The following is an 18,689-nucleotide window of genomic DNA, read 5'->3' as shown; positions in this document are numbered from 1 at the left end:
GGACCTTGCTTCTATCATTGGTCACATCCACAACTGGGTATTGGTTTTGCTTTTGCTCCGTCCCTTTATTCCTTCTAGAGATACTTCTCCACTGCGCTCCAGTAGCATACTGGGCACCTACCGACCTGGGGAATTCCTCATTCAGTATCCTATCATTTTGCCCTTTGTTACTGTTCATGGGATTCTCAAGGCAAGTATACTGAAGTGGTCTGCCATTCCCTTCTCCAGCGGACCACATTCGGCTGTGGTCCATGTGATCAGATCAGCTTGTTTTTTGTGATTATGACTTCAGTGTGTCTGCCCTCTGATGCCCCCTCGCAATACCTACCGTCTTATTTGGGTTTCTCTTACCTTGGTCGTGGAAAATCTCTTCACAGCCGCTCCAGCAAAGTGCAGCCGCTGTACCTTACCTTGGACGAGGGGTATCTCCTCATGGCCGCCCCTCCTGACCTTGAACGTGGAGTAGCTCCTCTCGGCCCTCCTGCGCCCGCGCAGCGACCACCTGTTGGACGTGAGGCAGCTCCTCTCAGCCGCTGGCCCTGGCCTCAGGCGTGGGGTAGCTCCTCACGGCTGCACCTCTTTGCCTGGTCGGTTGCACCGGCCGGCGTCTCCCGCGTCTGCGCCGCCGGGGCCCGCCGGGGTGTCAGCTATTACCATTGGGAAAAGGTTGGGACTCCGGTCTTTATGCAGATAGCTGCCCTTAACAGGGTAAGGGGCAGCCTTTGAAGAGCTGATATTTCTCCCAAGGAGATGTGCAGATGGCCACGAGGCACACGAGAAGGTGTTCACCACCACTGATTGTCAGGGAAATACAAATAAAAACCACACAGTGAGAGATCATCTCACACTTGCTGGAATGGCTGTCATCAAGAAGACAGAGGTCACGGCGTCGGTGAGGAGGTGGAGAAAAGGGCACCCTTGTGCACTGCTGGTGGGGATGTAAGTTGGTGCATCCACTGTGGAAAACCATATGGAGAGTCCTCATAACGCTGAAAGTAGATCTGCCATATACTCCAGCAGTTTCACTTCTGGGTATACATCCAAAGGAAGTGAAATCCGTGTGAAAAGGATACCTGCTCTCCCATGTTCACTGCATCCTTATTTAGAATTGTTTGTTCTTGAGGAGGAGATTAGAGCTAAGCCTGTGCAAGGGATGGAGAGAGGGTTTTGTGTCCAGTAATGGCCTTAGATTTCCTCTGAGACTCTCGGTGCTTCTGTGAGTAGGAGGGAGGGGACTGGCTGCCTTTCTCTCGGCAGTTTATGATTTACTGCAACTCTGATAGATAAGAAAAATTACTGAGGTACTTTTCTGGTGGTCCAGTGGTTAAGACTCTGTGCTCCCGATGTAGGAGGTCTGGGTTCAATCCCCGGTTAGGGAACTAAGATCCCACATGCTGCATAGTGTGGCCAGGAAAAGGCGTGCTGTGATTCATGGGGTCGCAAAGAGTCAGACACGACTGAGCAACTGAACTGAACTGAACTGAACCCCAAATTTAGGGATGAGGGTGTGCAGTTTGTCCTTTGAAAGTCATGCTTGGGCATTTGTTTAAGCAGCCTGCCTGAGGATTTTTTAGGGTCTGAGGGAATGTACTTTTGTTTGGTTTTGCTATTGAAGCCATATGTCAACCTGGAGATCTGATCCAGGAGAGATGCCAATAATTTCTCCCCACTAGGAAAGATAACCCAAAGGTTACGATTTCCTTATTGCCTGGTCAGCCAGTAACCAGTTTTGTATCGAATCCTGGAATCTTAGCCTCTTATTCCTGTTTGCTGCTGCTGCTGCTAAGTCACTTCAGTCGTGTCCGACTCTGTGTGACCCCATAGACAGAAGCCCACCAGGCTCCCCCGTCCCTGGGATTCTCCAGGCAAGAACACCGGAGTGGATTGCCATCTCCTTCTCCAATGAATGAAAGTGAAAAGTGAAAGTGAAGCCGCTCAGTTGTGTCCGACCTTTAGCGACCCCATGGACTGCAGCCTACCAGGCTCCTCCATCCATGGGATTTTCTAGGCAAGAGTACTAATTCCCAGTCCCTCAAAATCCTCAATTTGAACCAGCTCTACTTTCTTGCGGGCTCCTGTATTGATGAGTTTCACAACCTCTGACACGTGTTCAGTCTGTATTTGCCCCAGAGTCAAGTTTTTAACTTTTGAAAATTATTCTTGGATGGTGATATTGGGTTTATTTTCCCCCAAGTTTAAAACAATAAGACACTAAATTATAGAAAGCTAGCATATTTGTGTCGTATGGTGTACTGTGTAAAGTGCTTTCCCTTTTATGCAGTCACATTTTGACCTTGAATCTCAAAGTTGCTCTGTGAGGAAACAGAATAGATGGGGCTAGTCCCACTTAAAGGCTAAGGGAACTTAGACCCAGCCTGAGAAGGGAGGTGACTTGTCGCCCAGGTTGCCTGTGCCCGCACTGGCAGTGCTAGGATGGCCCCAGGGTAAAGCCAGTGGCACAGGCTGGACACCCCTCCTGTCTCTGCCTTCCCCATCTGCCTGTCTGGGTGATACCTGGTTAAAATGAACATCAGAAACAGCCCCCGAAAGGAAAGATACCAGGTGGGGGCAGCTGGAAGGGGAAGGGCTTCCCCTGGTGGCTCAGATGGTAAAGAATCTGCTTGCAGTGCAGAAGACCCTGGTTCAATTCCTGGGTCAGGAAGATCCCCTGGAGGAGGGCATGGCAACCCACTCCAGAATTCTTGCCTGGAGAATCCCATGGGCAGAGGAGCCTGGTGGGCTCCGGTCCGTGGGATTGCAAAGAGTTGGACATGACTGAGCGACTAACTCTTTGCATTTGAGCCGCGGTCGGCAGCCTCTTGCTCCTCCTCCTCCCGTTGCAGCAGCTCAGTTCTCATGGGCCAAGGCTCCCCCAGCCTGAGTCCCCAGACCCCTCAGGGCCACCTCTCAATGTCGTAATAGGGGGCCCACAGTGATCAGCAATATTTCAGAAAGCTTCGAGGAGATCATACATCTCGCCATGACAGGTCGGCTCAGACTAAATGAAATGTCAGTTCTCTGCTTTGGGCTGAAATTCCGTCAGCTCCATCTGGCTGCCCTGCTTATCTTGGGCTGATCAGGAGCCCTGATTGGACCTCATATGCGTCCTTGACAAATAAAAATGAATTATGACTTAATAAATGCACTTGGTTTGGCAGATATGGCCCTTCAGGGCTTAGCTCCATAGAGCTCCCAAGAGCCTCCCTAAAAGGAGTTCTTGGGGGTGCTGAGGTGGGGACCTGCTGGCTCATCCAGAGACTGGCTCTGGCTGGGCCCCCTCTCCCAGGAAACACCCCCCATCTCAGCCGGAGTCTGAGACTTGACACGGGGCAGAGGCTGTTCCTGATGCCGACAGACACTGAGTACTGGGTTCCTTTCCCCCCAGGAGAAATGGCAGGAGCGAGAATGTGTGGTAGCAGGGCCCTGGTGACACAGTCGGAGCCGCGGGACTTCAGTTAGCCTCTTTAACCCTCGTTCCATCCTTCCTTTAAAAGGCTCAAGGAGGGACTTCCCTGGTGGTCCAGTGATTGAGATTCTGCCTTCCGACGCAGGGAGCTCAGGTTCAGTCCCTGGTCAGGGGACTGAGATTTCGTGTGCTGCAGAGCAACTAAGTCCACACACCACAGCTACTGAGCCCACACACCCTGGAACCCGTGCGCCACAGCTCAGAACTGATGCAGCCAGAAATAATAAATAAACAAACTAACTTCTTAAAAAACAAACAAACATTGAAACCTAGTCTTCGGCCCCTCCAGGAGTCTTATGAGGAATCAGGGGCAGCAGGAGGCGTCACACTGGGTTCCAAGCACCTCGATGCTGTCGTTTACCCGACTGTCGTCCGTGAGAGTAGTACTATTATTATTTCCATTTTACTGAAGCTGACAGTTTGACTAACTTGTTTAAGGTCACAAAGTTCAATTGAGAAGTGCAGAAGTCCTTGTGAGCCGGTATAGAATAATGGTTCCTAGAAGCTTAGGTCTCACCTGGTTTGAATTCTGGCTTTGCTTCTTTCCAGCCAGGTAGTTCTGGGTAAGTTAAACCTTTGATGAATCTCAGTTCCTAATCTGCAAAATGGGGATTACAGTTGTGCTTAGTTTTTCAGTTCAGTTCAGTTCAGTCGCTCAGTCGTGTCCGACTCTTTGCGACCCCATGAATCACAGCACGCCAGGCCTCCCTGTCCATCACCAACTCCCGGAGTTCACTCAAACTCATGTCCATCGAGTCGGTGATGCCATCCAGCCATCTCATTCTCTGTCGTCCCCGTCTCTTCCCACCCCCAATCCCTCCCAGCATCAGACTCTTTTCCAGTGAGTCAACTCGTCGCATGAGGTGGCCAAAGTATTGGAGTTTCAGCTTTAGCATCAGTCCTTCCAATGAACACCCAGGATTGATCTCCTTTAGAATGGACTGGTTTTAGGGCCCTTTAATAAGGATGACAACTATGGTTACTGAAGTAGAATTATTCTTGATGATTGAATTTGAGGCCAATTCTCATGGATTGGGATTCAGAGGAGACTAATGGGGTTAGGATAAACATGAGAGGTGAGAACCGTGGCATCTCAGAAAAACTTGGAGAGACCAGGGTCTCACTCATGTTGAAGGCAGAGTCCTGTATTCACATGTTTGGCCTGTTTACAGGCAAGGGGATGGATAACAGGGCCAGTCTATGGTATGGAACTTAGACCTCAATGAAACTATGTAACGAAATAATCAGTTCCAGTCATCATAGGAGCTTTCAACAGTGGGCTGAATGGTTGTTAATCAAATAAGAACACAAAGAGTGTGCTAGTGATTAAAAAAAAAAAACTACAGGCCTTCCCTCCTGGCTTACTGGTAAGGAATCTGCCTGCCAATGCAGGAGACACAGGTTTGATCCCTGGTCCAGGAAGATCCCACGTGCTGCAGAGCAGCTAAGCCCGTGCACCACGAGCATTGAGCGTGTGCTTTAGAGCTCGGGAGCCACAACTCCTGAGCCCGTGTGCCGCAGCTGCTGAAGCCTGCATGCCCTAGAGCCTGTGCCCCAGAGAAAGAGAACCCAGGACAATGAGAGGCCTGCACACCATAGGTGAGGACTACACTAGAGAGGAGCTCTTGCTTGCTGCAACTAGAGAAAAGCCCGCACAGCAACGAAGACCCAGCACCGCCAAGAATAAATAAATAAAACTGAAAACAAAACAAAAAGCAGCACCGTTTAAAAAAAAGAAAAAGGAAAGGAACAGTCTGCAGCATCCTATGAGAGTGTATGGCAGGAGAATCTTGTTTAATCGAGGAGGTCAGGGAAGGCTTCCCCAGGGAAATGATGCTCAGCTGGGATGGGAAGGAAGAGAGGGGTGAACCAGGTGAAGGCGAAATGGAATGATGCTCCTGGCACAAACGTCATGTGCCAAGGACCAGAGGTAGGAAGGCACAGGGATTATCCGAGAAGAGAAAGAGATCAATTATGGCTGGAATGTCAGTGGTACAAGATTGAGACCAGGGAGGGGGGCTGGGCCTGGTCGAAGTGGACTTTGTAGGCCAAGGAACCAATGCAGAGAACGCAGGAGACCCGGGTTTGATCCCTTAGTTGGGAAGATCCCCTGGAGGAGGAAATGGCAACCCACTCCAGTATCCTTGCCAGGAAGTCCCATGGACAGAGGAGCCTGGCGGGCTAAACAGTCCAGGAGTTGTAAAGAGTCAGATGCAACTAAACGACTGAACACACACATGCAGGCCAAGGAGAGGACTTGAGTCTTTATCTTAAGACCCCAATTCTGTGTTCCTTACCCCGTGGGCCCCTCCTCCCCTCTGGCTGTGATATGTTTGTTAGTGCCCTTGGGGTCCAGGCGAGGCTGAGGGATACTGAGGGCAGCGTGTGCCCTCGGGACATCAGCTTCCTGGGATGAGCATCCCTTTGTCCCCTGGAAACCCATCAACAGACCATCTGTGGGGCCGGGTCTGCCTCCCTTCAGCAGCTGTTCCCTAGCTGGGAAAAGGCTTTTAGCTTTAATAAAAAGGGAGTAGAGATAAGGAGGCTGCCTGGGCTGGGAGAGCGGCAGTGACAGGATGATTTAAATGGCCTCTCCAGTGTCATTTCTTCTGTGCAGACATCATAAATCAGATTAGCATTGGGCTCTAGTGGGTAGGGGAGTAAGGAAAGGGGCCTGAAGGGAGAGGGGAGGCGGGCATGTGACTCCAGGTACCCCTGGAACTGACCTGGAGATGCTGGGGCCACCTGTCCCTGGTGCTCAGCATCCCCCAGCCTTGGAGGAGGGGCAGAGAGAATGATCCCTACCCGCCCCCCGCAACCCAGCTTTCCAACCCACATTCAGCTTTAGGGGTAAAAAGTGAAGAGGGACTGATAAGAGAGGAGAAAAAGAACACACACAAAAAATGGGAAAGTGTCTAGAGGTGGGTGTTACAGCCTTTAGGAAACCTAGAAGCAATGGTTCTCCCGTCTTGCCGTCCATTAAAATCACCCTGGATGCTTAAAAATCTATGGATGCCTAGGGACCACCCCCAACATTTCTGAGTTCCAGCTGAATCGAACGTGGAGCTAAAGTTAGGAAAAGCTGGATTAGTGATCAGCTTGTCTCTTCAACTCAAGAACTATGGGGTCTCAAGCCATCGCTTCAACCATGATTGCTCAGGCCTTCCTCTTGAAGGTGGCCAGCCTGAGTGGCCAGAGTAGAAGTCTTTGAGGCAGGTGGTAATGCGGTGCAGCTCCCACCCACCTCCCTTCTCTTTCAGATCTCGCGCAACCTGGGCAGGATGTACAGCGAGATGATCTTTGTCAATGGCTTCGTGCACTGTGACCCTCACCCAGGCAACGTGCTGGTGCGGAAGCGGCCAGACACGGGAAAGGCGGAGATTGTCCTGTTGGATCATGGGCTGTACCAGGTAGGCGGGCCCTTTCCCACCAGCCAGCCCCAGGCTCTGCTCCTGCCTGATTCAGAGCCTGCCGAACTCCTCTGTCCACCACAGAAACAGAAATCAGATGGCAAGGTAGCTGGAGAGGGTGCTGCCCTAGCCCTTAGGGCCGTCATTTTGTGCAAGTCACGCTCACACGAGCTCTGTAAGCTCTCCGAGCCCCAGCTTCCTCCAGAGAAGGGGGTGACAGAGAACGAGATGGTTGGATGGCATCCCTGAGTCAATGGACATGAGTTTGAGCAAACTCTGGGAGATGGTGATGGACAGGGAAGCCTGGCGTGCTGCAGTTCATGGGGTCTCAAAGAGTCAGACACGACTGAGCGACTGAACACCAGCAGCAGAGGGAGAATGATAATACCTCTTTTAGAGGTGGCTTTGAAGGGTCGATGAGATTGCACCTGGATGTGTGAATCGACTTTGTCAACTGCCAAAAAGAAAAAAAAAAACCCTCTTCCCTAGGGAAACCCAGGCCAGCCAGCCAGACCCTGGGAGGTGAGCTGCTTTCAGATGAGCTTAGATGGGGCAGGGGGCAGGGTCTCTCAGTTCCAGTGAGGAGGTCGTGTTTAGTGGGGAAGGGTGTTGGGGGTGAAACTCACAGGGGTTGGATGACCTTGACTCCATGCTCTGGACCTGGGGACAGAGAGCTGGTGCCAATGAGCTGTGTGTTGGGGGTGAAACTCACAGGGGTTGGATGACCCTGACTCCATCCTTTGGACCTGGGGACAGAAAGCTGGTGTTAATGAGCCGTGTGTTGCTGCTGGGAAGTTGAGAAGTTCCCTGCCAATCCCAGGCCCCGGGTCCTGGTTTGACTCCATGAAGCCAACGGTCCTGGCGAGGTTTCCCTGCTGGTCTCCCGCTCCTCCGCTCAGAGCTCTGATTGCACGCACTCCCCAAACCTGGGCTTCCTTTGAAAGGCTCAGTGATGCTGGGCATGTTAGTTTTGGGCAGACACAGCTGCTAAATGAGTGATGGCCCAGACACAACAGACGTCTCACTGCCTGCTCGCACACCAGCCCGGGCTGCATGGAGGAGCCTGCAGGCAGGGGCTGACCAAGGCTGCACCTCCCGGGGTCTCTTTGAGGGTCTCGCCCACCAGCCCCCCAGGAGCAGAGTGAGGGTTCAGAGGAACATGCCTGGGAATGTTTTCATGGACCAGGCCTGGAAGTGGAGCTTCTGACACATCGCATCAGTCAGAGCTCAGGCAGAGGGCTCCATCTAAAAAGGAGGAAGGCCCGGTGGTAGCCTGTGTGTGGGAAGAAGAGGGGATTGTAGATTTTGGTGGGCTGGTGATAGCCTCTAACACTCTCCAGGACCAGGGATCTTCAAGGGTGGCTGACTATGGGGGAAGCGGACGTTGGGCAGGTGTCACGGTCTCCCCCGCCTCTGCTCACGGCGGTCACACCAGGCAGGGACAAGGTCTGTCATGGTGTGGGGAGGAGGCCCCGACTGCCTCGCTGCCCCCCGCTGTAGGAGCTCACGGAAGAGTTCCGCCTGGACTACTGCCGCCTCTGGCAGTCGCTGATCCGGACCGACATGCAGCGCGTGAGGAAGTACGGCCAGCGCCTGGGAGCCGGCGACCTCTACCCGCTGTTCGCCTGCATGCTGACGGCCCGGTCCTGGGACGCGGTCAACAGGGGCATCGGCCAGACTCCCGTCACCGCCACAGAGGTGGGTGCCCCCTGCTCCCGGACCCGCCCTGTCAGCCAGGAGGCAAGGGGGCAGGACCGTGGGTGGAGCCCTGCCAACCCAGGCTCTGAGAGCACACTGGTGGGCAGTGGGGGTGCAGAATTAGAGAGGTCCCGCCGAGGAGCGGGGGTGGGTGAAGCAGTGTCCCGGGGGTGGGGAGCAGGGGGACAGGGAGCCGGCCTTGTCAACCTGGAGGATTAAGTCGGTCGTGTTGACTGTATAACCCGGGCCCCATGACGCTCACTCCAACCTGCCCTCTTAAGGCTTCAGCCTTCCACCACATCCTCCCACAGGACTCCTGGGCATCCCCCAGAGACTTGACTCATAAGTGAGTCTGGCTCTGCCTGCTCTCTCCTGCTGGGCACCGTCTCCCATCGTGGGGTTCCTCTAGGGTGCCCTGTGGGGAGGGGGCTTCAGTTCCTCATGCCTTGCTCAAAGGATGGCTTTTGTCCCATTATCCTATGGAGTTTGTGGTGGAACAGGCTCTAGATGAGAGTCCCCAGGGCTCCAAGGCCCCCAGGGGTCAAGAGTCCCTGGGGTCAGGGCGAGGCCCGCCCTACGAGTGCCCTTCTCTGTAGGCATCCTCATCTCTGCCCCACAGCAGGGCCGGATGCAGGGTTCACTCTTACTGGCTCAGAGTGAGCTCCTGCCCAGGTGTCTCAGTTCCTCGTGGAATCGCCTCCTGTCTTCCTAGGCTGTCAGCTGGTAGGCCTGTGCAGACTTGCTTGTGTCCGTGTGCGGAGAGGCTCATGCTCGCCACAAGGGACTGGATTCTGCTTGTGCTGTGGAGGGCCCTGGGCTCTGATTCCGGCCACTGCTTCTCCCGGTGGCCTGCCCTTGGAGGGTTCACCTCTCTGAGCTTCAGAGTCCTCCCCTGTGAGCTGTGTTGAAGTAGGGGCTTTAACAATGGCTCAGTCCAGAGTCTCCAACGACGTCCCCCAGCAGGCCACATCTTGCCATCTCTTGGCTCTGCTTTCCACTAAGTTGCCATCATTTCGCAGCAAACTTCATGGCAAAGATGACCGCCGGTTGCCCCAGGCTCACGCAGCTTTCAGTGCATCGTTTCAGAAGAAGATAGACCCTCTCCCTCCTTTGTTGAGCAGGGAGGATAATTCTGCTTGATAACCCATGCAAAGGGCCTCCCCATAGTTTCTGAAATTTGTTCATAGAACAAATTTTTTGTTGTTGCTGGATGCTGGACTGAGTGCCTGTGGATCTCAGTGATGAACAGACAGACAGAAGGAGAGAGATGGTAAACAAGTGAGCAAACAGGTAAATGGAGTGGTCGCAGGTTAGAGGTGCCAGGGAGAGACCAGCAGGGCGGTGGTGATGATGCGGGGTGGGGGATGCTATAGAGGAGGCGTCGCTGGGGAGTCGACAGGTACGCTGAGGCCTGAAGGATGAGAAGGGCACCGGGGACTGCCTTGGTGGTCCAGTGGTTAAGACTCCACACTCCCAATGCAGGGGGCCTTGGGTTCTATCCCTGGTCAAGGGACGAGATCCCCCATACTGAAACTGAGACCTGGTGCAGCCAGATGGATAAAAGAAAGAAAGGTGACAGCCAGCGGAGGGACTTGGAGAAAGCAACCAGGCAAAGGGAGGCCTAAGGGGGTAGGCTGGGGAGTCTAGAGTCAGTGAGGGGCATGCTGGACTGAGACGCATATGGAGGGCTGGACTGGGAGAGCATCACGCAAGAAGAAGTTCAGATTCTTTCTCAGGACAAAGCAAAGCCTTTGACAGCTTGTGAGCAGGAGAAGGATATGCTCAGACTCCCTCTGGAGTCTGTCTCTGGAGTCGGGCATGAGGAGTCGTGGGGCTGAGGCAGGTGGAAAGACCTTGGGGCTGAGACTGTGCTAACAGCAGTGGAGGTGGAGAGAAGCAGTTGGAGCCAAGATTTACTTTGTTTGTTTGCTTTTTATTTCTTTTCTTTTGGCTGTGCCAGGTCTTACAGGATTCCCCGATGGCTCAGCTGTAAAGAATCTGCCTGCAATGCAGGAGACGCAGGAGACCTGGGTTTGGTTCCTGGGTTGGGAATATCCCCTTGAGTAGGAAATGGCAACCCACTCCACTACTCTTATCTGGAAAATCCCATGGACAGAAGAGCCTGGAGAGCTACAGTCCATGGTTTCTCACAGAGATGGACATGATTGAAGCAACTTAGCATGCGCACAGCCTGTAGATAGGATTAAACACTCAGAGATGGAAAAGATCGCACGGCACTCAGTAGGTGCTTGGTGAATGATACCTGTTGATATTAACCAAGTTAGAGTTTTATCTTTGCAATCAGGTAGGCATCCAGCAGGGGCCAAGCTTGAAGGCTGTGCTGCTCTGAGAAATAGCCCTTCAGGGTTGCCTGGGTGGACTCAGGGGCTTCTGTTTGGGTCCAGAGGGGCTGTGGCCAGGCCAGTCTGACCTCGCTTAGAGGGGCCTCGGTGGTGAGAGGGACCTTGATCTGGCCTTAGCCCCTGCAAGCACTGGGGGACAGGAGGTGGGGAGGCAGATAAGCTCTTGGCGCCTGGCTTCATGTTGAGATGTTTTAGTCTGATAGCTCCTGCCTAGGGGACATTTCAGGTTTCACAGCGAAGCAGGTATCTGTCAGCAGTGCACCCGTGTGCCTGAAAGAGCCTAGAGTCCTGCTCCTGCTGCAGAGGGCAGCTTCGGGGCGAAGCGCTGGGCACCACCTCTGGGCCCTGGTGTGACTTCGCCCAACCCTGTATGCCCTCTGACACCTTGCCTCTGGGGACCCTTGGGGTTGTGCTGGGAGGTGGGCACAGCATGCCCGGGTTTTAGGGGAGGATCCTGGGCCGCACAGCGCTCTGTGAGATGACAGCAGTGTAGCCTGCTGGTGAGACTTCAGGCTTGGGAACAGAATGACCAGGGTTTGACTCCTGCCTCACTAGCTGTGGACCTTGGGGAAGTTGTTTTGTTTCTCAGTGCCTCAGCTTCCTCGTCTCAAATGGGGATATACGCTCGCCTAATAGGGTTTTTGTGAGGATGAGATGAGTTAATGCATGCAAGCATGTCAGAGTGCCCAGGGTTCCTTAGTGATGCTCAGTCCTTCCTGACCTGGCCTGAAAATAGGTAGCCAGTGCAGAGCCTTGGAGGATAACACAAAGGTGTACCCCTGGGCGGAGAGGCGAGACCCATCAGATGGTTGGTGGGGAGGTAGACTCCCTGCCCCGTCAGTACTGGCCTGGGGGCTTGGGGGATGGATATTGGTGACCTCGGCTGCAAGGAGCTAGGACAGCAGAGGCAGTAGAAATGAGGCCTGTTCCCCGCCCCCCACCCCATTGATGGGCTCGGGTGCTGTGTCTGGTACTGGGCTGGAAGTTGGGGGAGACGTCCTGTCCAGGTTCGTCTGGCTACAACACTGCTTGGGCTGAGCTTCTTCCTCAGGAAGGTTCCTAGTGCTGCTGAGGCCGCTGTGCTAGACCCTCCCTCCCAGAGCCTCCCCACAGCCCCTTCTGATCACTGGTAGCCTGGACACCTGCTGCCGCCCCGGGCCCCCTCTCCACTCCAGCCGTCTCTTTCTGTTCAGGACTCAGAGATCCGCAACCACGCGGCCAACTACCTCCCCCAGATCAGCCAGCTCCTCAACTGCGTGCCGCGCCAGATGCTGCTCATCTTCAAGACCAACGACTTGCTGCGGGGCATCGAGGCCGCCCTGGGCACCCGCGCCAGCGCCAGCTCCTTCCTTAACATGTCGCGATGCTGCATCAAGGCACTGGCCGCGTGAGTGTGGGCTCTGGCCTCCCCCCACCCCCCACCCCAGCTCCCTGATCCACCCCAGGGGTCTGCATGCCTCCACTTTCTCCCCCAGCCCCCAGGGCCTGGCCTAAGCTCCCCAGTCTCCAGCTTCCCCTGCAGGAAGTTAGGGGCAGAAACCAGCTCCAGAGAACTGGTTGACACCTCGGGATTATGTTTAAGGTGGTCCAAAAGAGCCACCTCTACTGGTTAAAATTGTGGGTTCCGGGACCTCACCTTCCTGGGCAAGCTTTCCTCATGACCCTTCCACTCAGTAAAGTCTGCATTTTCTGACAGCCTCAGTCCCACCGGAGAGTCCCCAGACTTGGGATCAGGATGCCCTGGTGCATATCTCATCTGTGCCTGGTCCTGGGACTGTGTCCCCAGCACCCGCCAGGCAGTGAGGCTGGTGTTCTTTTCCCTGCGAGTGTGGCTGTGACTCAGGAAACGTGTCACTAGCCGGCTCTCTCAGGATCTCAGGTCTTTTCAGATGCCTCAGCATCCCGGAGGTGTTGATAAGGAAGGGAAGGGTGCTTCCCCAGGGAGGGAGTAATAGAGGAATGAGGATCCTAAGCTCTTCTACTGGATGGTAGCACATACATGGGAAGGCCCATGCTCTGGCTGAGTGTTCTCACCCAAGAGGGGAGGCCTGGACTGGTCAGCTCTGAGCCATCCATCCAGCCTCGGCAGCGAGTGGGTCGTTCTGGTAAACGGGTGACAGCAGTGTTGACCACATGCATCATGCACCTGCTATCAAATACTGAGTTAGATTACAGCAAAATACACCGCCTAGGGAAGGGCAGAACGTGATTCATTCTTCCTCTGGGGTTCCGGAAACGAAGTCTTGGGAGTTCTCTGGTGGCTCAGTGGTTAGGACTCCGTGCTTTCACTGCTGGGGCCCAGATTCAGTCCCTGGTTGGGAAACTAAGGTCCTGCAAGCTGTGTGGTATGGCCAGAAAAAAAAAAAAAGCAAACAAAAGTCTTGAATAGGTGATCCTCATAAACACCAGTCTCCATCATGTCCTTTTGTTGGTGCAGAAGGCCTTGAGTTGGGTGGAATCCATCATGGCCCCAGCCTCCCAGGACCAAATTGATTAGGTTTCCAGGTGATTCTTAGCCTCAGAAAGTTTGGGAGAGCTCTTTCATTTGAGTTTGGGGGATTCTGACTTGATGAATAGTAACTCTACCTTTGGAAAAAGAGAAATTTTGGAATGTGATAGCCAGTGGGTCCTCCAGGCCTTTGATGAGGTGTGCAACATCTGCTTTTACTTACCCCACTTATCTGGAAAACGCCTGTAGACTAGCTGAGTTCCTCTGGTCCCGGATCGGGCAGTGGTCTGATCACGTAACCAGGAGGCATCGTCCCCTGGGGGAGGCAGAGTGGTGAGTTGGCAGAGCCACCACCTTCCATTTTTCTAAGTGACGCTGAGCATCTCAACTCTGCATCTCTTTTTCTCTCTCTTCCTTCACACCCCTCCTGCAGGCACAAGAAGCAGAAGACCCGTTCACTCTTCAGAAGGGCCCGGATCTCTCTCAGGGAGGCCTTCAGCTTATGGAAGATCAACCTTCACGAGCTCGTTCTGCACTTGAAGGGGCTGAGGCTTACCGGCTGGGTCTGGGCTCTGCTGTGCTGGCTGTTGCCTGCTCCACACTGAGTGGCCGCACTGCCCCCTGTCCCACGGTGGCCCCTGCCACAGCCGAGGGGTCTCTTCACCCCTCACTTTTCCATCGTGTCTCCACCCGCTTGCCCCGTTTCTGCCCCGTGGAGCCCTGTGATCCCTGTCCATGGCACTGTCATCTCCGCCTCTGGAAGTCCTCTCCCATGAAGCCCGTGTCTCGGGGTTCCAGGCCGCATCCCGGGAAGGTTTCCGGCCATTCCCAGGGGGAAGGCATCGCAGTCTGCTTTCCCGCTCCCCATCTGTGCCTTTGGGTTGGATACCTGCCCCACCTGCTTCTGTTCACCTTTCTTGTGGTCAAGATGGACCACGGAGCCCACCAAGGGCACATTTAACTTGCCAGACACTTGGTTTTGCTGCAGAGGGGCGTGGTCCCTGAACTGCTGGAGAAGTGTTTTCTCTCTTTGCGCCATCCCTCCCCGGAGGTGCCGACCTTCCTGGGGTGACTTGGCCCCTGAGCCAGGCTGTGTTGCAGCTGTGAGTTCACAGCTGTCGCGGTGACCCCTTTGGTGACTTTGTGTACTGTGATTCAATAAAAACCACTTTGGGGCTTCAGGGCAAGAGCGTGGTCAGCAGGCCATTTATTCCAGGTTGGGAGTGAGTCCACTCAGGCCATGAGGTAGGAGTGGCCGTGGATGCCACGTGCCATTGTGATCTGCTTGACTTCTTGTCCCCGAAATCCTTCCAGACTTCCACTGTGCGTCCGCTTTCTGATTCTTGTGTTTCTCTTCCTTTCTAAGACAGATCTTGGTTGCCGCTGTTAGGAAGCTGAAGGCCAGGAACTCAAAGGCTCAGCAGAAACCTCTGACGTTGCTTCCCCTGGGTTCTCCCCTCATTCCCTGTGACCCGGCACCTCCCTTGTTCTGTTGATTGGCTCCTGACTTAGCACTCAGATTCATCATTTGATACCCCCATTCCTGAGACTGTTGTCTAAACCTCAGTCATGTGGCTGGGCTTCTGCTCTGAAACCTTCTGCTTCTACCTTGTTGCCTGCTGCCAGCCTGCCCCCTCCCCCCCAGTCATCCGCTCCAGTTTTGGGGATACCTGCAAACGCCTGTTCTAACTCCTGTGTCTGTAGTCTCCATGTCCCTATGACCCCAGCTCTCAATGAGCACCAGGCACACGGTAATTGTGTCTGAATCTCTCTGATCTTACTTCACCTCATTCATGAGGGTAGAAAAAAAAAATCCTAAATTTTAATCTCATTTTCTGTTCTCTTTATTCATAATACAAGCAGATTTTTCACTGGCCAGAGATGGTTCACCATCCCTTTGAATTAATTGTTCTTAGTGACCAGTTGGATGCACCCAGGGACCTGAGAGAATAATTTGCAAGATCTGCTATGAATCATGAGGATGCATGCTGCATATTATATTTTATGGTGTCTTTTATAGCCACTGAAGTAAATATAAATGTCCTTTTTGTTCAAGGTAATGGTTACTTGCTTTTCACTTTTGGTTTAATGGTTGGCTTCCTGCTGCATTGGGATCTGAAACATCAGCATGTTGCCAGAACAGTTATCCAGAGAGAAGCTGAGATGCCAAGAGAGTTTGGGGTACAGGGCAGTTTGAAAATAGAGGGCTTGATGTGTGAGTGCCTTCCACGTATGAGAGAATATGCTAGGCTCTTGGTAAATAAGTTGCGTCATTGATTTGTCTCATCAGCTCTATGAGGGCAAAGGGTCATTAGCCTCATCTCACGCAGATGGGAACTGAGGCTCAGAGAGATTTAGTCATTTGCTTGAAATTGCACAGTTGCTGAATGAGGGTCCACGCTTTGCCTTTTATTCACAGTGCTGGCTGTGTGAATCACGCCTGCTCCTTTGGCTGTCATAGGTGCCTGAACTGTGACTCTAACACTCTGACTTCAGAGGAAGTTGGGTTTTCAGTGGATTTGGGGGAGTGGGTGGGTAAAGGAGATCAAAAACCCTGGAAAGTTCAGACTGAGACCTGCATGTTCCTTGGCCTAAGGCAGGGTGGCCCTGCACCCCTGTGCTGCTGCAGTGCGATTCTGATGTGGACCACCCTGGAGTGAGTGCCGCCTCTCCTCCCTTAAGGACACAGTTTTCCCGTGAGCCTGCCCTCGGTTCAGATACTCGCTGCAGGCTTGGGGTCCCCAGGCCATGTGTACTTTTGACCAACTGACCACAAATTTGAGGGTTGCCATCATCCCCTACCCCCTAGATTTGATAATTTGCTAGAATGACTCACAGAGCTCAGGAAGGCACTGCACTTGAGACCAGGCAAATGAAGAGACACTCAGGGTGAGGTCTAGGGTGTCCTGTGTGCGGAACTTCTGGGTTCTTGCCATGGAAGGACCCTCTTGGCACAGAGATGCGTCACTGAGCTTCAGTCTCCAGAGTTTTTTTATCAGGGTTTCGTTGTATTAGCACAATTGATTGAATCATTAACCAGATGATTGAATAAAATCTCCAGACCCTCTTCCCTCCCCCCCAACTGCCCCCGCCCCTTCACTAAGAAAATCCAAGGATTGGGACTTCCCTGGTGGTCCAGTGGCTAAGATTCCAGGCTCCCGGGGGCCTGGGTTCGTTTCCTGGCCAGGGAACTGGATCCACAACTAAAGATCCACATGTTGCAACTAAGACCCAGTGCAGCCAAATGAAGAAAGAAAGAAGGTCCAGGGATTGAGAGGTCATCTTCCAGGAGCAACCAAGGGACAAAAACCAGACAGGTTCTTCATCGTGTAAATATACCTCTGGTGTCATCTCGTCCTGTGTGCTTGGCCTGAGGTGCGCCTTCATCAGCTGACTGCTGGCCTGTACCTTCTCCTCCTCCGGGTGGAGCCGTGTCTGGAAGGGGAGCTCTAGGAGCTCCCATCATCTCTGTTCTGTGGTTCAGAGAGCACCCATGTGAGCTCTTATGCCAGATCTCTGTCCCGCTCCCTTCTCTGTCCTGTGGAACTTACCATACGTTGATTGGGATTTGGCGCTTCGAGTAAAATCCTGTGACTTTCTTCTCCCAGCAGTGGTGATGTGTTAGGAAGTCAGCATCAGCTTACTTTGAAGGGTGCTTTTTCTTTTAATCCTTGGATCCTAGTCCTATGTAGGTGTTGGCTTCTCTGATTTGGGCAACATGGCTATCGTTCCCATCCCCTCTTCTCGTCCCTGTGAGAAGAATTCCAGCTCAGTGGCCCATTTAGCCTCTTAAATATGTGCCCAGCTCATAGGAAGTGCAGATGTCCTGATTTGTAGTTCAGTTCAGTTGCTTAGTTGTGTTCGACTCTTTGCGACCCCATGGACTGCAGCATGCCGGGCTTCCCTGTCCATCACCAGCTCCCGGAGTTTACTCAAACTCATGTCCATCGAGTCAGTGATGCCATCCAACCATCTCATCCTCTGTCGTCCCCTTCTCCTCTCACCTTCAATCTTTCCCAGCATCAGGGTCTTTTCCAATGAGTCACTTCTTCACATCAGGTGGCCAAAGTATTGGAGCTTCAGCTTTAGCATCAGTCTTTCCAATGAACACTCAGGACTGATCTCCTTTAGGACAGACTGGTTGGCTCTCCTTGCAGTCCAAGGGACTCTCAAGAGTATTCTCCAATACCACAGTTCAAAAGCATCAATTCTTCGGCGTTCAGCTTTCTTTATAGTCCATGTCTCACATCAGTATGTGACCACGGGAAAAACCATAGCCTTGACTAGACGGACCTTTGTTGACAAAGTGATGTCTATATTTGTACTAAGTGCTCAATAAGCATGCAAAAGTTAGACTCTGAGTTTACTTCGCTATTTTCAGGGATGTTGGAACCTGTGTATTTATAAAAAAGTCTCACATCACTCTCCGTCCCCTGGGAAGGCTGCCTTGTTTGATTGTCAGGTTAATTTCTTCAGTGTTCTGAGCCCACTCCCGGGACCAGGGATGGTCACTCTCAGGATAATTGGCTTAGAGACCACTGCCCCCCCCCCCAACTGTAAAGCTATGAGGATGCTGACTTCTAGTGACATCTCAGAAAATGAAGGTGGCTTCAGGAGAAACAGATCCTCAGGGACAGGGCTTGGGAGGTTGGGACTACCCTCCGTGTAAGCAGACCGTAAATCGAGACAGTCATGAAGATCCACCTCTTAAACGCCAGAGGACAGATAAAGACTTAAGAAAAAGCACAAATTGCTTCAGTCACTTAATTGGAAGTATTCCCTCCATCTCCCCACTGGACGTTTGTGATAGTGAGTCGTTTGTATGATCTCTAATACTTTAGCATTCAGTTGCTTTAGTATTGAACCCTTTTGTTTTACGCTGGCTGGCTTCCCTGGTGGCTCAGCTGGTAAAGAATCTGCCTGCAGTGCAGGAGACCTAGGTTTGATCTGTGGGTTGGGAAGATCCCCTGGAGATGGGATTGGCAACCCACTCCAGTATTCTTGCTGGGGGAATCCCATGGGCAGAGGTGCCTGGTGGGCTACAGTCCATGGGGTCGCAAAGAGTCAGACATGACTGAGTGACTAACACACTCCGTGTAAGCAGAGGTGAGGGGGGGGATGGGGCCTTGCCCAGGGACACTTGGGGCTTCAGTGGTCTTAGGATGTGGCCTGGCGGAGCTCAGGTCTGAGTCAGGAACTGGTGTCTGCTGACGTCTGAATAGACAGGGTGAGCAAAGTCGCAGAGAGTTCCTGGCAGCCTGGCCTGCTGGTTTGCCAGGCTGGGTTGGGCAGGGGTGGATGGT

At 53.1% G+C, this 18,689-nt stretch overlaps 1 protein-coding gene across 1 annotated transcript in view; it reads left to right on the top strand.

Moving 5' to 3' along the window:
- The window catches only part of ADCK1 (aarF domain containing kinase 1), a 133,927-nt gene extending 118,315 nt beyond the window's left edge, over positions 1 to 15,612 (top strand). The window contains exons 8-11 of the mRNA XM_055436015.2: positions 6,727 to 6,876; positions 8,377 to 8,574; positions 12,131 to 12,324; positions 13,820 to 15,612. Of these exons, the coding sequence (XP_055291990.2) occupies positions 6,727 to 6,876; positions 8,377 to 8,574; positions 12,131 to 12,324; positions 13,820 to 13,991 (714 nt within the window). The 3' untranslated portion in view covers positions 13,992 to 15,612. The remainder of the gene's footprint in view (positions 1 to 6,726; positions 6,877 to 8,376; positions 8,575 to 12,130; positions 12,325 to 13,819) is intronic.
- The last annotated feature ends 3,077 nt before the right edge of the window (positions 15,613 to 18,689 follow it).

The sequence above is a fragment of the Moschus berezovskii genome, chromosome 9 (genome assembly GCF_049115385.1).
Source record: "Moschus berezovskii isolate FMDL1 chromosome 9, NW_MosBer_1.0, whole genome shotgun sequence".
Classification (NCBI taxonomy): domain Eukaryota; kingdom Metazoa; phylum Chordata; class Mammalia; order Artiodactyla; family Moschidae; genus Moschus; species Moschus berezovskii.
The sequence above is the reverse complement of the archived record's forward strand: the minus strand, read 5'-3'. Positions and strand labels throughout refer to the sequence as shown.